The sequence below is a fragment of the Trachemys scripta genome, chromosome 5 (assembly GCF_013100865.1).
Source record: "Trachemys scripta elegans isolate TJP31775 chromosome 5, CAS_Tse_1.0, whole genome shotgun sequence".
NCBI lineage: Eukaryota > Metazoa > Chordata > Testudines > Emydidae > Trachemys > Trachemys scripta.
In genome coordinates this window covers 50,866,368-50,881,470 of record NC_048302.1, presented here as the reverse complement: position 1 = coordinate 50,881,470, position 15,103 = coordinate 50,866,368, and the positions used below count along the sequence as shown (strand labels likewise).

The 15,103-nt window shown below is 40.9% G+C and overlaps 1 protein-coding gene across 5 annotated transcripts; it reads right to left on the bottom strand.

Moving 5' to 3' along the window:
- Positions 1–641: 641 nt before the first annotated feature.
- ELMOD2 (ELMO domain containing 2) lies at positions 642–12,761 on the bottom strand. 5 transcript variants are annotated; one of them, XM_034770941.1, is made up of 9 exons: positions 12,661–12,761; positions 11,779–11,926; positions 10,521–10,549; positions 7,323–7,420; positions 6,274–6,403; positions 5,070–5,203; positions 4,352–4,420; positions 2,101–2,234; positions 642–1,538 (listed from the first exon to the last, which is right to left on the bottom strand). In XM_034770941.1, the coding sequence occupies exons 2-9, from the start codon at positions 11,921–11,923 to the stop codon at positions 1,381–1,383; spliced, it is 897 nt and encodes a 298-aa protein (XP_034626832.1). In that variant the 5' UTR covers positions 11,924–11,926; positions 12,661–12,761; the 3' UTR covers positions 642–1,380. The 5 variants fall into 5 exon arrangements, with proteins under 5 accessions (XP_034626832.1, XP_034626831.1, XP_034626830.1 ...); XM_034770940.1 differs by having other exon boundaries at positions 12,650–12,744; XM_034770939.1 differs by having other exon boundaries at positions 12,596–12,721.
- Positions 12,762–15,103: the final 2,342 nt, after the last annotated feature.

Here is a 15,103-nt window from a genome sequence, read left to right as displayed (position 1 = left end):
CTTTGTTTCTTTCCTTCTCCCATTCAGAATGTTGGCCTTTTTTCAGAATAACTTTTCATAACCAATGAAGCCTTCCAGAGATGATAAAATAAAGCATTGTGTTTAATTTTTGTATTTGTATCATGATAGCACCATGTGATATTCAAGCATATGAGATACACAGTCTCTGCCCCCAAAGAACTGAGGTTTCTGAAGCTCTGCTCAGGTTAAATGGAGGATCAAATTAAACAGTGACTGAATTTAGCAGAAGGCACTTATTTAAATAGTAGGCTTTAAAAAAAATAAGTTCATGCCAAGCCTGTTTAACATTTTAAACAATGCTTAGTAATCACAAACTGCTATAGGTACCAACTCCTAGTGCCTGGATTGTCTAGAATGCCCAAATTTGGAAACATGCTTTTATCCTATGAAAGTTGCACCCCAACTTCCTTGGAAATATGGATGAAGTGAAGAAGAGTTCCAGCTACCTTCACAAATCATGGATTGCAGCAGCAATGAAGTTTTGTGGGAAATAATGAAACTACAAAAAGAGGTTAAGTAATTCTCCTAGATATTACGCCCCATTCAGAAAACATTGGGGGGAGGGGGGGAGAGAATGGGCCAAAAAAAGATACAGAATCAAGTCAGCCTGAAAAACTGTAGCCCAAACTAAAAGATGGATTGAGAGCTGGAAAATATTTATGGCAGCATGTGACATGAAAGATCTCCTTGTTAAAAGGGACTTTAGCCTTACCCTATTTTGTAATTATTTTTGAGGGAAGTTCCTTCCAGGCACAGGGGTGTGGGTAATTATTTCCTGGAGGGAGGATCATTTCAACCAGAACAATGTCTGTTCTTATGTGTAAATACAAATAAATGAAGCCTCTTCTTCCAAGTCACAAATAATTGTTACATCATCTTCATGGACCTCTTTACACAGAGAAGTTTAAAACTTTTATGGACCACAAGCTATGTGCAGATAAACAACAAGGGGACAGGGCTTGAGAAACAAATCTAAAACCAAAGCAATTTCCCCTCTTAAAGATAACTAATCAACAGTTAATGGTAGAAAAGGAACCTAGTAATAGGTTACATAATGAAGATAACATAATGCAGCATAAATACCTACTTCATGTTCCTGCACCAAGAGGTGTAAGAAAGTTGTGAGGGCAAAAGATTCAATATGGGATTTTTTTTTTTTAAGTTTTCCTTTGGAGAATAGCATATAAGACCTGTAAACAGTGGCTGATTGTCCAAGCTTTCATAACTGAATTTGAGCTTTTTCAAAAATATATGTATAAAAAGTTACATCATTAAACAAATTTTTTGGTGAAGTGTGAGAATTCCATGAGAATGCATAATTCCATTTTAAGAGCAGAACTGGGTAGATTGCAGATGCGGCTATGGTTTCTTTATATTCTGTAAGGTTAGTACTAGGTTATAGTCCAGAAGAAGTCCTTTAACTTTTTCATGGAATTTCTCCCTATAGTGGTTGAAGTGCATAATACTTTCTGGTTCTTCTTCAAACCAAAATTTGTCAAACTCATAAACCAGATAACCTGTAAAGAAAACAAAATAAAGTTCTACAGAACTTGTGATCCATTCTTTTCTACTTTGGCTCTGGCTCCTCCCAGCCTATTCAGCCTAGAGGAAGAAGGCAATGCCTCATTTTATTCAATAGCAATTCTTCTGGATAGTGTAGGAGTAACTAGCAAGAATGCATGCCTTGGAAAATACTGGATATTTATTAAATTGAGATCTGCAGTATGGATCCATCCACCCAAATTTATCCAATGAAGAAATAGTCAGTCAGACATCCAGGTTATAATTCTGGCTTTGGAGGAGCAATGGAGGTAAATGTTTATTTTTCCTTTAAACTATGCTTGAAAATAAATCCATAACCATGTTAGAAGCATCACAGCACTAAAATATTTTTAATATGTAACCAACTGGCTGAGAATTAATTGCCCTTCTAATAGCTGGCCCAGTTATAATCACATATTACTGCTAACAACTAAAGGAGTTACTCATTTATCTCGAGTGGTAGAGGCCTGGACTTTTGGTAATGAAGGTAGTCCTGCCGCTGATAATCTATAGGAGGGAAGAGTTACAAATACTCACAATAAAACTGATGGAAGTGTTCCATTTGTGGCAATCCAGGGACCAAGTTGTAGAGATGAGACTTTAAAGCACCACTCTTTAGTAAACTATAAGCCATTTCTGTCAAATTGATCCCAACTATTGCATAGGAATATCTGAAACACCAAAAAATTTCCTATTAGATACTAATGAAATCCATTTTCCTGCTGATTTTTACAATGTATTCCATTTTCCAGGCCTAATTTGTATAGACAAATTATTATCTGCCAAATTATTCCTATTCTACAGGTTGGGTCATTCTAAGAATCAAGCAAAGTCTACCTCATGCGTATGGAGCATTTTTGTCTAAAGTGCCTTGTTCATCTAAGACGATAGTGAAGTTAAAAGATGGACTGTGTAGGAAATATAAAATTTCATCAACAGCAATGTAGTGAATGCCCCTATTTACCATGCAGAGGCAACAGGATAGAAAGTTTAATCAGCATTGTGATGGGGTGCACCAGCCCACCACTGGTTCAGCAGGGGTTAATCACAGTCTGTGGGCTGAAGAGGCCACGCCCCCGGCCTCTGCTGGGCATGCTCCAGCTATAAAAGGGAGCAACTCAGCTCAGTCAGGGCTGACTGCCAAAGAGAACAGAGGTGAGCTACAGGTTCCTGCAGAGGGACAGCTGACACTCCAGGACTCAGAGGCCCGGCAGACTGCACCTACCAGCGACTCCCAGGCACCCAACACCAAAGAGGGAAGAGAGGCCCTAAGACTACCAAGATGACTAGCTGCGGAAGAACGGGTAGGAAGTAAACCAGGGCAACTTAACAGGAAACTGGTCACAGAACTGGGGCTTGGCTCAGTGTGTTTCGGCAGGATCCCTGCTGAGCAGGAGGCGGGCAACCCCGCCACTGTCAGGGCCTTGGGTTGGGACCCAGTGGAGTAGGGAGGATCTGGGTCCCCCTACCCTGGCTGCTGCCTGTCCTGAGGTGGCAGCCCACCTGTCCAGCCACTCTGGCCATTAGGCCACGTGGCCTTGCGAGGGAGAGCGGCCATAGTAACTCTGGCCACTAGCCCACACGGCCCTGCAAGTATTGATCCTGACATTAGACCACACTGCCCAGAAGCCAAGGGCAGTCATCCAGACTCAGCAAGCATATAGAAAAGACAAAAAGCTTTTTAAAAAAAAAAAAAAATCTAAATCTGGTCTACTGCCCTCTTTCCAAATCTACTGTAACACTAACATCACAGCTACCAAAAACACTGCTCTAGCAAGAAAGCTAGCCAGCAGAAGCTCAAGTAGATCTTATGTATTTTCATTTTTTTGATACAATTTTCAAAGCTTGTTATCGAGTACAATGTGTTAAATCAGGTACGGTTGCACACACAATTTGAGTCATTGAATAAAGTGCATTTTGGGGCTTTGTCCATGATATCCTGTTTCCACAGGGAGATGGAATTCCAAACACAAAATATACCTCAGTAACAAGGTCTAGGTCTGCTCCTGTTATGTATGGACTTTTTCTGTTTAAAAAGCCCAATGATGAAAAATTAGAATAAGTTCAGCAGTCACAAAAAGTGCATCATTTTGAAAAACAAATTTACAATATGTTAAAGGATACATGTATATGTTTTCATTGCAGAAGTCCTCATTAATTTTGTAGGATGACTGTTCACAACTTAGATAGGGCAACATTCATGACAAGGCACAAGATGAAGCATTCCCATGCTCACTATATTAATTATTGAGATAAACCAGAGTTAACTGGGGATTGGGTGGATGAAAGAGGAGTAGTGTCTTGTAAAGTGAGAGATAATAAACAGGCTATTTTTGACTTGTCCAGGCCACTGGATGGGCACTTAATCCATGGAAGTATATATATTGCACTTGGCACAGTGTGCATGAATACATACATCTTGACTAAGTTTGTGTTACTAAATAGAATAAAGAATAATTACTATTTCCTTCCAAATTCAATCCAAATCTGTTAGCCATACTGTTTTGGGGGAATAAGGGGTTGGAGTGGTTTTCTAGAACGAAACTAACTGAAGCCTACAGATTACTAAGGGCACTAAATAGACTGGTTGGAACAAATACATAGCTATAAACACACAGCTTTCAACTCAGATGCTCAGAAATTAATTCTGTTTGTCAATTTCCTATAGAAAGTGTCAAATGTTTTCCTCTTTTTAAAAAAAAAAAAAAAATCAGAAGATACTCCAATACAGACTTGCACTCTACAAATCTAAGATCTTTGAGATCTTAGGCCCATACAAATGGCTTACCCCAATTTTGTATGATTTGAACGAGAGAGGATCTGGCGAGCTTCACTGGTGTAATGTTTACTAAAATACCTGAAAAGGAGCAAACAAAAACTGAATCTAAGGATTGCTACATAAGCAGTTTATTAATTAAATCTAATATTTTCAATAACAGAAGAATGGAATTGTAGACAAATGTGTATTGAAGAAAGAGTGCAGAATGAAAACCAATAAAAGTAAATAGAGGAAGTGATATGTAACAAGGAATGGCATGATAAAGGAGACCAGTGGGACAGACGTCTTCCAGAGAATTCAGGATTCCCCCATTCAAGCAGGTTTTCATATTTTCTGTTCTACATCATTAGTACTTTTAACTTAGTAGTAATTTTATTTTGAAGAGTTTTGATCATTTATTTTCTCAGCTATAGCATAGCAGGCCTATCATACATGAGTAGAATGTTTTAAACTCCTTTCTGCTCCTCTTTAACTCTTACAATTTGTAACTAAAACCACCATCTATCCAACTAGTTGGTTACAACAATGCAGCTCGCTGTTGAAGAACTGTTTACTCATTTAGAAAGGGGCTCATTTTCCATTATTCAGTAATGTATTACAGTAGCCAATATATTTCTATTTGCTTCTACTCAGGTAGTCCAGAGGGAATTAGGAATAATACTAAATAAGAATTCAAAGACATAGAAAATTTAAGACTTAGAGAAGAAAAGTATTTATTTTCACTTACACCAGATTGACTAATCCCAGCATGCCCATTCCTCTGAAGTCTGTTTTGGGATCATCACCTTGGAAACCAATGTCACACCACTGCTTGGTGATTCTAGCCTTCAGATTTTCATGAGGCATCAGCAAATTCCAAAGCTACATAAATATACTTCCATGTTACAAATAACACAACTGCCAATGTTTTTCCTAGTCATGTTATTCAGAACACTTACTGACACATGTCAGATAACAAAATAATCTTGCATTTAAGACACAAGACTAAAAATTGGGAGACGTGGATTCTCTGTTTTGTCACATTTCCTTTTTTCCCTTGGGTAACTCACTTAAGCCTGATTATATACTAAAATTATAACCAAGTCAGGGAACAATTAACTCCCTTAGAGCCTGATACTCATTTACACTAAGGCCCCTTTATGCTGCTCTAGCAGTGCAAAAGGACCCCAAGTGGATGTAAAAGAGCATCAGGCCCTTAATTTTTCTGGTTGTCAGTCTCCTCATCCACGTAAACCCCAATTCTGCAAACACTTGTGCAAGTGCTTAATTTTAAGCGCAAGTACTACCATTGAGTTAAATGAGATTACCCACATGCTTCAATTGAAACATTTGCATAAGTCTTTGAAGGATCAAAGCCACAGTGAGGATACATATCTATATACAGGGATATTAGAATGCTAAGTTCACTAGTATTTGTAAAACTCACTACATTTCTTGAAGCACTATAAATTATCAAGTACTGTTTGTATGCAGACGTGTTGGTGGTTTTCTTTTTTTAAGTTGTGTGCTATTATTTTTGGGGTTTCAGATGGAATAAACTTACTGTAAGAAACCCTTGGGAAAAAGAGCTATTGGTCTGAGATTCGCTTTAGGATATTGTTTAACTTGAGCGAGTCACTTTTACAATTGAAAATAGTAAATATTTTTAAAATGCCAACATGCTATTAAAGGACTTAGTAGTAAGGGGATAAATTAAGCTTTCACATACTATGAGACTTATAGTAAAGGGCATTTGTCAGAAACTTATTGAAAGGGCACCTGTCAGAGCTGGTTTATTCCAATTTTTAAAATCAATTTTGCTCTTCTAGTTTATAAAGACCAAACAGCCTGATAGTTATGAATTTAAAGAAAGCTAAACTTCTATGGCTAATTTATTAGCATTCAATTATTCTAGTAATAGTTTAGGACTCAGAATTCCAAGACACCTTCACCTGGATTAGTTGCTTTTCATGTTCTTCGTTATCTGAATCATATGGAACTTTCCTCAGATTTTCCACCTCCAAATAAAGTTTCTTATAACCAGATATCTGCAGCAAACATACCTGCAGGCTTGTCTTAAAACTGAAAAACAAAAAACCCCACAGGAGCTTAAGGGGGATACATGATGGGATGGCCATAGAGTCATCATTGCTTAGATCATGAGAAAAAGGGAGTACAGGTCCTGCAATATTTAATGTGACACACCAAACTCCTGCAAGCTTTGCCCAACTGGGGAGGGGGGGGGGGGGGGAGTCTTCCAGAGAGAAATGTATTACTTTCCTCACCTCAAAATGTTACACTAGTCTAAACTCGAGAGTATGTAATATTTCATCCAGCTCCAGTGACAAGTCTAAGGGCAATACTTTAATGCTGCACAGCTAGAAATGGGAACATTGCATCTCTGGAAAAGGGGAGAACCAAAGCTTTCCAACATTAAATGCCACACTTGCTTCTAGATTTAAAGGTCATAAGATATCCGAAACTTTGAAACTGTGGATGGTTTTTATGTACAGAAAAGTTTCTTTAGATCATTTTTAGAGTTGTTTTAAATTAGTTATTTTCCCCTCCTCAAGGCCTTTACTGTTACAGGTGGAGAGACACAAAAGAAACTGATCTAACAAGTTTTGTTTTTTTTAAATTAACTCTCTAAAATAACAATATGTAATAGAGGTCATACAGGACGATATGGTAAAGATTTGATTGAGATGACCAGTACAATTTAATTGCGGGTTGGTCAACTGTGAGTAATGGAGTTATACCAAACTCATGCCGCTAAAACCTTTTTATCATACCACATCATATGCACTCTCATCATCTATACATCTTAAATCCTTAAAACTGAATTGCAAAGTATGATGTATGTGCTGTATTCCCCAAACAACAGTATCAGATTAGTGATTCCTTTAATAATCTCTCTTGTCACATACCTATACAATGTTATAAAAGGTAAAATGATGTGGTCCAGTTAGAAGTACCTATATAACAGTAGCAAACAACATACCCTGTATCCTTCTGTATATTAATCTTCTTTTCTTTCATTATACTCAGGACACATTTTTCCACTTCAGCTTCACCAATATGTACAGCATTTCTTAACACCTAAGAAATGAACGTAAGTCAAACAATGAATACAAAATGTAACATCTATTTTGTTCCTATTATTTACCAGTCTGTTCATGCCCATTGCATTTGCATCTTTTAAAAATGAAAAAATATGCGACAGTTGTCAAGGTAAATACATTTTGTGATAAAGCCTTAAGTGTGTTTGCTTTGCCTGTGAAAGAATGAGTATACTTTCATTCCTTCTTTTTCAGCCAGCTGGTAAAATACATTAACTAAAAAAACATGCATCCTGGACCGTGATCTCAAGATAACTAGTATCGGGCCTGATAATTTTTGGAGAAGAATCCTCAAAGGCAAACTTAAATCCTGAGAGAAGTCGTATTGGCAATTCACTATAACCTAGATTCTGAAACCCTTAAACGTGCTAAATAGTACCTTACTCCATTTACTTAGTCCTACTGAAGTCAATGGGATTATTGAGGAGTAAGAATACTCAGTGACATTCTTCCTCCAAGTCAATAATGAACTAATACCTCATCATAAGGAGCAAGTGCACTATTTGGAAGTGAGATGCCAGTGTTAGTAACAACATAGTTAAGGCCTCTGTCTCATCCTAACAGCATGCCATACTTTTCCAGAGTGAAGATATTAACTAAAGTCCCAGACAAATTCCAGGACCTAGGTTAATATCTTCATTCTGGAAAAGTGTGGCACGTCTGCTGTTAGTAACAACAAATAGGTTAAGACAGAGGCCTTAATATACATATAACATCCTTGAAAGAGCAAAAATAACCTGCATCAAGGCAATGGTTATCAAAGTTCAACTTAAATGGACAGGTCATGTTATCAGAAAGGATGATGATAGAGTCTCCAAAAAAGTCATTTATGGTTAGCTGAAACTTGGAAAGTACAGGAATGACTGTGAATGTAAATACTTCAAAGTCACCCCTAAGCAGAATCTTAACTTGTGCAGCATAAATGTTGATCATTTCAAAGACAGACCTGAATGGAGATCACATATCCATAAATGCTGTAAATACTTGAAGGTCACACTTACAAGATGGGAGAACTCTATCCTAAGAAGCAGTGACTCTGAAAAAGATTTGAGGGTTGTAGTGGATAATCAGCTGAACATGAGCTCCCAGTGAAATGCTGTGGCAAAAAGGGCTTTGGATGCATTAGTCCAGTGGTTCCCAAACTTGTTCCGCCACTTGTGCAGGGAAAACCCCTGGCGGGCCGGGCTGTTTACCTGCCGCGGCCACCGGGAGCAGCGATCGGCTGAACCTGCGGACGCGGCAGGTAAACAGCCCGGCCCGCCAGGGGCTTTCCCCGCACAAGTGGCGGAACAAGTTTGGAAACCACTGCATTAGTCCTTGATAAACTGGAAAGGGTTTGGAGAAGAGCCATGAGAATGATTAAAAGATTAGAAAGCATGTCTCATAGTGGTAGACTCAAAGAGCTCTCTATAGCTTAACAAAAAAGGCTTGGGGGGGGTGACTTGATTACAGTCTAAGTACCTACATGGGGAACAAATATTTAATAATGGTCTCTTCAATCTAACAGAGACATCCAATGGCTAGAAATTTAAGCTAGACAAATTCAGTCTGGAAATAAGGCATAATTTTTTAACAATGAGGGTATTAACATTGGAACAATTTACCCAAGATCATAGTGGATTCTCCATGACTGGCAATTTTGAAATCAAGACTGGATGTTTTTCTAAAAAATATACTCTATTTTGGGGAAGTTCTATTATACAAGAGGTTAGTCTAGAAGATCACAATAGTCCCTTCTGGCTTTGGAATCTATGAATCACTTTGAGACAGACACAAAAGGTTAGTAGCGACTGGACATCTAACACAGTGTATGCTCGTGAAAATGAGCTAGAATCAGAAGCTAAAATAGGGAAAGAACAAGTTTAAAAATTACTTAGACAAGTCACCAGGGCCTGCTGAAATACATCCTAAAATACTCAATGAGCTGATTGAGGAGGTATCTGAGCCATTAGCTATTATCTTTGAAAAGTCATGGAAGATGGGAGAGATTCCAGAAGACTGGAAAATGGCACTGTATTTGCCCATCTATAAAAAGGGAAATAAGGACAACTTGGGGAATTACAGATCAGTCAACTTAACTTCTGTACCCAGAAAGATAATGGAGGAAATAATTAAGCAATCAATTTGCAAACATTTAGAAGATAATAAGGTGATAAGTAACAGGCAGTATAGATTTGTCAAGAACAAATCATGTCAAATCAACCTAATGGTGGGTGGGTGGGTGGGGGTGTGTGTGTGTGTAATATATATATATATATATATATACACACACACACACACACACAAAGGATAAACCATTCTGGGGTAAGATACTCTAGAAATTTAAGATATTAAAATCATAATTAAGACATCTGGTAGAACCCACTCAATGTGCTCTATCATAACAAAAATTTGTTTTATGTGGCAGTCACAAAAATTCTCTTTCAGTACCACTTGGCAGTGATTAGACAGAAGAGAACAGTCAGTCATCTTCATAGAAAAACATTTAGTTTAAGATAAGCAAATGTGAGGGTCTAACACTTTGACAGTATCCCTTTAACTGATGCTGAACATATAAAAAGTAAAATGAACTTGCAACATACTGCTGAACAGCCAAGTATGTATTCATATTCCATTTGCTTCAATTATACAGCACTACTACATGACACCATGCATAATAGACCTAGCACTGAAAGGATTACGTATCACATTTCCATTTTCTACAAAAGATTTTTAGTCTACAAATCGCATTCCTACCTAGCAGCTTCATTTTTACTGTGCAGATCAGAGGCCTTGATACCATGACAAAAATTACATTAAGAATTAGACTACTTCTGTTCTATTCAAATAATCTATTCAGTTTTACATATTTCTGAATTAGAGTAGAAATATGGATAAAACTGACCATATTGAGCATTATTCTGTATAAAATTTTAACAGAAAAACAGTGAGAATTTTACTCCAGCCCATATTCTGTCATGCATACATACCCAAAAGACACTGAAAGCTATCAAATTCTAAAAGTAAGTATTACTTTAAGGGCATATTTGTCTCTAAAAATTGGTTTTCTGGTATAGTGTGTTATCTCCATCGACTCCTACCTTACTCTTTGATAATCCCAATGAGTACTCTGTAATACAAGACAAATAATTATATCACTACAACTGTTTTATATATTGAATTCAAACTTTTGACGAGTTACATCATTGACAACACATTTGTAAATAATATGTCTAACCAGTGTTTTATTAGGGTTGCATCAGCAATTAGTCACCTGTTTAATTTAAAATCATCATTAAGTGACAATACTGAATTGAAAATCTTTTGCATGATGTAAATCTCTCACCATCTTTATGAATATAGACACCTGAATAGTTTTGTAGTTTTTAAATTTACTCCATTACAATGTCAGTTTAACAGCCTAGAAAGATGAGGAGCCAGTTTGAAAGAGATAACATAGCTGTTGTGTATTTAGGAATATCTTTCTTTCCAAGCACATTAAAAATACATTCATTTATACTAACTGGAGTTTACAAAAGATCATCATACTTTGTATATTTTCCTACGATTGTTACAATGGCAACCAAGATTGACTTACAAATAAGAGAAATTACTTATTTTAGATTTACATGTTGCATTTGACATCAATTTGTATGTAGACATTTTCAGTGTTTCCCCTTTGTAATTAATTTCCATGTTTGTGTGGGTCTTTCAAAGAAAACAGATTATTTTTTGTTGTTGTTTTAAATAGGAAATTGTGATGGTAAAACAAAAAAATTGGCCAGAGACTCAGCAGAAGGTGTAACACCTTTTTAGCTAATTTTTTGAAGCTGACTAAATTTTCCCTTGGCTAGCAGGGAAAGGAAAGTATATCTTTTGGACCTTTATTTTTTTTAGTAATTAAAGCTTAAGTAAAAGCATTTGTAGTTTATATACAATATGATGCACTTTGCTTTTAAAGTAAATTTAGAGTCCATGAGAAAGGCATTGGCCTGGCAGGCAATACAGGAAGCAAGTTACAAAACAGATACAACACAGGAAGGATGTCAGCTTTCTCACAATGCTTTGCCAAAATGCTTCTACAAGACCTCTAGCTGCCAATTCTAGCAATGAACATAGTAAACGTATCTAGGGCCCATGTAACCCTTGCTCCCTTGAGTCTGCCAATAGGAGTACAGTATCAATAATGATTTAGATGTTTTCCCCACTTGGACCGGATGTGAAACCAACCAGTTTTTCAGGTATGCCTTCAAACTGCTGTCACACAGATTAACTGTTACCAAACCTAAGTGCAAGAGGAACTGGCTGTCCAGTTGCAAGCTCTAACGTACTTTTTAAAAGATTACATCCTTCATTTACCTATCTTTAGCGTCCGTTGTGAACCTTCCTTTGAGCTACCAAAGATACGCTGTAATTCACATTTTCCAGTGAGCTGCCTCAAGATCCATTTCAGCCAAAACCGAAAGAAGTTACTATACAGGTATCCCCATAAGTACACAAACATTTTCTGTGCAAAGAGAGTGACAACTGATCACAGGGCATTCATTGTCTGACACTACAGAAACAATTGTACAATCTGTCTGGGCTGCAAGCTCTTGCTGAGCTGCTAATGATGGTAACATCTGCTCCCTCTCACGTGGCGAACACTCTTCATCTGTCAGAAATGAAAGGCTGCAGCTAAGGGGGCACTCAAAGGGTAAAGAAGGAGAGACGCTTTGTACTAGAGCTGGCGGTTGGGGAGGGTCAATGCCAAGCCTTAAGGGGGGGAGGCCTAGAAGCACTGCCAGAGCAGGACACAGACTGCCAGGCACCGCCCCAGCCTCCTCTTCCTGCTCTGCACGAACACCTCCCCGCTGCCCTGCAGCCCCCTAACTGCAGCCCGGGGGGGGGGGGGGGGGAGCCATGCCCACCGAGAAAGAGGCGCAGGGGGCGGGGGAGAGGTAGCGAGGCCGATCGAAAGCGAGGCTGTTGCCCTATCGCTCATCCGGACAGGTGTCGGGGGGCACACAACGCCCCATGTCCGCTGAAAGGAGGGGAGGGGGTTGGCCCAGCGGCAGCTGCTGCCCCCAGCCAGTCAGCGGGGAGCAGGTGGATGACGCGTCCTAGCACGGGACACCCCGCTGGACAAGCCGTCTGCTCCCTCCCAGGCGGGGCAATAGCTCTGCCCGCGCCCTACCCATGAGGGCGCGCCCCCCGCCCGGGTACCGCCAGCGGGACAGGCCCTGCTCACGTCGTCCCCACCAGTGAGTGGGGCGGGCTCCGGCCTAGCCCCGACTCTAGCGTCCCCCGGAAGGAAACCGGCCACCGGCTGACCCGGAAGTGATTGATGGGGGCAAGGTAAGGGCCAGTTAAACCGCTGTTCCGTGCAGTTCTGCGGGTAATCGCTGCAGTGCCCCGCCCCTCGGCCAGCGTGTCGCGTGCGTAACCAGGGGGACGACCTAAGCGGGGCGGGAGACAGGACTCGGCTCCCCCACTCCTCACTGTGCAGGTAGAGCAGCGGTGCCAGGGCGCTCTCCGGACCCTGGCCGGCGCGAGCCGTTCACCAGCCGGGGCAGGGACGAGGTGCGCGCAGCCCGCTCCCCTCCACCTGCGCTAGTTCCGGACGGGCCCCGGTTCCGCTGTCCCCCTAGGGGCGAGGGGCGGCCGGTGCGGAGCCCCAGGTGGTGTCGGGCAGCAGTTAGTTGTCGGAGCGGGTTCCCAAGGTGTGAAGGGGACTCCTGCTCGGCGGGCGCTGGGCACCCGCCTCCTCTGCCTGCGGAACTCGCCTGCTCAGCGCTATGGAGCAGAGCGCTTGGGCCGCGCTGCAGTAGCCAGGCTCCCCGGCGCAGCCATGGCTCATGGGGAGGGAGGGTAGGTAATAGCGGCTTGCGATGGGCACCTGGCCCTGGTCCCCCGCAGATTCCGCCTGGTGTGTCCTAGCTAGAGGCCTCTGCCGTCGCCTTGGGGTTCATGTAACACACATGCAGATAGGCAGAGCCAGACATTATGACGTTAACAAGCACGTGACTGGGTCTAGCAGGCCAGGTAATCCGCAGCAGACAGTCCGAAAAGACCAGAAACCTTTTATAAGATCAATATCGGGATTGGAAGAGACCTCTGCAAGTCATCTAGTGCAACCCCCTGCTCAAAGCAGGACCAATCCCCAACTAAATCATCCCAGCCAGGGCTTTGTCAAGCCTGATCTTAAAAACCTCTAAGGAAGGCGATTCCACCACCTCCCTCGGTAACCTTCTCTCTGCATTAAAAAAAAAAAAAAAAAATATCTCATCTCCTAGAACTGGAAGGGACCTTGAAAGGTCATTGAGTCCAGCCCCCTGCCTTCACTAGCAGGACCAAGTACTGATTTTGCCCCAGATTCCCAAGTGGCCCCTTCAAGGATTGAACTCACAACCCTGGGTTTAGCAGGCCAATGCTCAAACCACTGAGCTATCCCTCCCCCCCAACCATCATTGCTGTTCCTAGGGTCAAGCTGGCTCTGCTGTGTTTGATTGAGATTCATTATAAGGGTCTCCCTCCTGGCCTATGTCTGAAAAAATGAAGAATCTGTGAGAAAAGAATAGTTGACAAACATCTCAACAAACCCCTGCTCTGTAGACACAGCCTACACTGACAGAAGGGTGTAGAAATGCCATCTCCCTAAGCACTTTTCCATCTGTGTCTGTACAGGCGAGTTGTCAGCATAGCTGTGTCAGCCAAGGGTCTGGGGTTTGTTTGTTTGTTTTCCTCTATATCACAAGCTGATACAACTCTTCAGGGTAGACCAGATGTTGGTAGGCAGAGGAAAAAGGTTTGTCTTTCTCTCCCCCCTTTTTTTTCCCCTCTTTCTTAACAGTAGCTCTAAAAGAAAGTGCAGATCAAGAGCTCAAGGTCCATTTGATGAATTTAAAATAGATAGAAGCCAAGGTAGCAAGACTAACCAGAAATTCTTTTTTTCAGCTTAGGCTGACTTGAAGATTGTGTCCCTGTAACCTGCTGATCTGTATGTGTTCTGTGCATAGGTGGGGACTGTAATAGACTTGCATCCTTTGAGTCAGGCACAGAGGCAGATATATAACTCATGCTATCCTGTGGTTTACATCTCTCACTGTAGGACACAAACACACTCATAGTGATCTGTGCTTGGCCACATCAAAGCTAGCAGTGTGCTATATGCAGGGCTGAGCCTGAAGACTACCCAGTAAATATAGCAACTGATCTATCAAAAAGCAGGTGCCTAGTAGGTAGGGCATGTTGTTGTACATGCATGATCCCAAGACTCAGCATCCCTCATTGGTTGCTTATTTATTACCCAGATCTGTAGTGCTGCCAGAGCAGTCCATACCATCACTCAAGCATATGAACTCTATGATGAAGTTACCCTCCATCACCTTGAAAAACTATGCTCGGGCCGCTTGGCCGTGTCATTTTCTGAACCTCAGGGTATGCCTATGATAATGATGCTGCTGCACTGTCGCCTCTATGATTCTCTGCTCTTCCCCCAACCCCACCCTCAGTATGTTACACCTCCCATGAAATAAAAGGGATGGTTCTCTCATGGATCAGTAATTGGTTAAAAGATAGGAAACAAAGGGAAGGATTAAATGGTCTTTTCACACTGAAGAGAGGTAAATATAAGGGTCCCCCAAGGATCGGTACTGGGACCTGTGCTGTTCAGCATATTCATAAATGATGTGGAGAAGGTGGT

What these genes read in the sequence shown, in the direction of transcription:
- ELMOD2 (XM_034770941.1), bottom strand. Translation starts at nt 11,923, where the DNA reads ATGTTTGTGTACTTATGGGGATACCTGTATAGTAACTTCTTTCGGTTT. An exon ending in ATGAAAAGCAACTAATCCAG is followed by an intron (nt 5,204 to 6,273) that starts GTGAAGGTGTCT and finishes ATATTTATGTAG; the next exon opens with CTTTGGAATTTGCTGATGCC. An exon ending in ACACTTCCATCAGTTTTATT is followed by an intron (nt 1,539 to 2,100) that starts GTGAGTATTTGT and finishes TTTTCTTTACAG; the next exon opens with GTTATCTGGTTTATGAGTTT.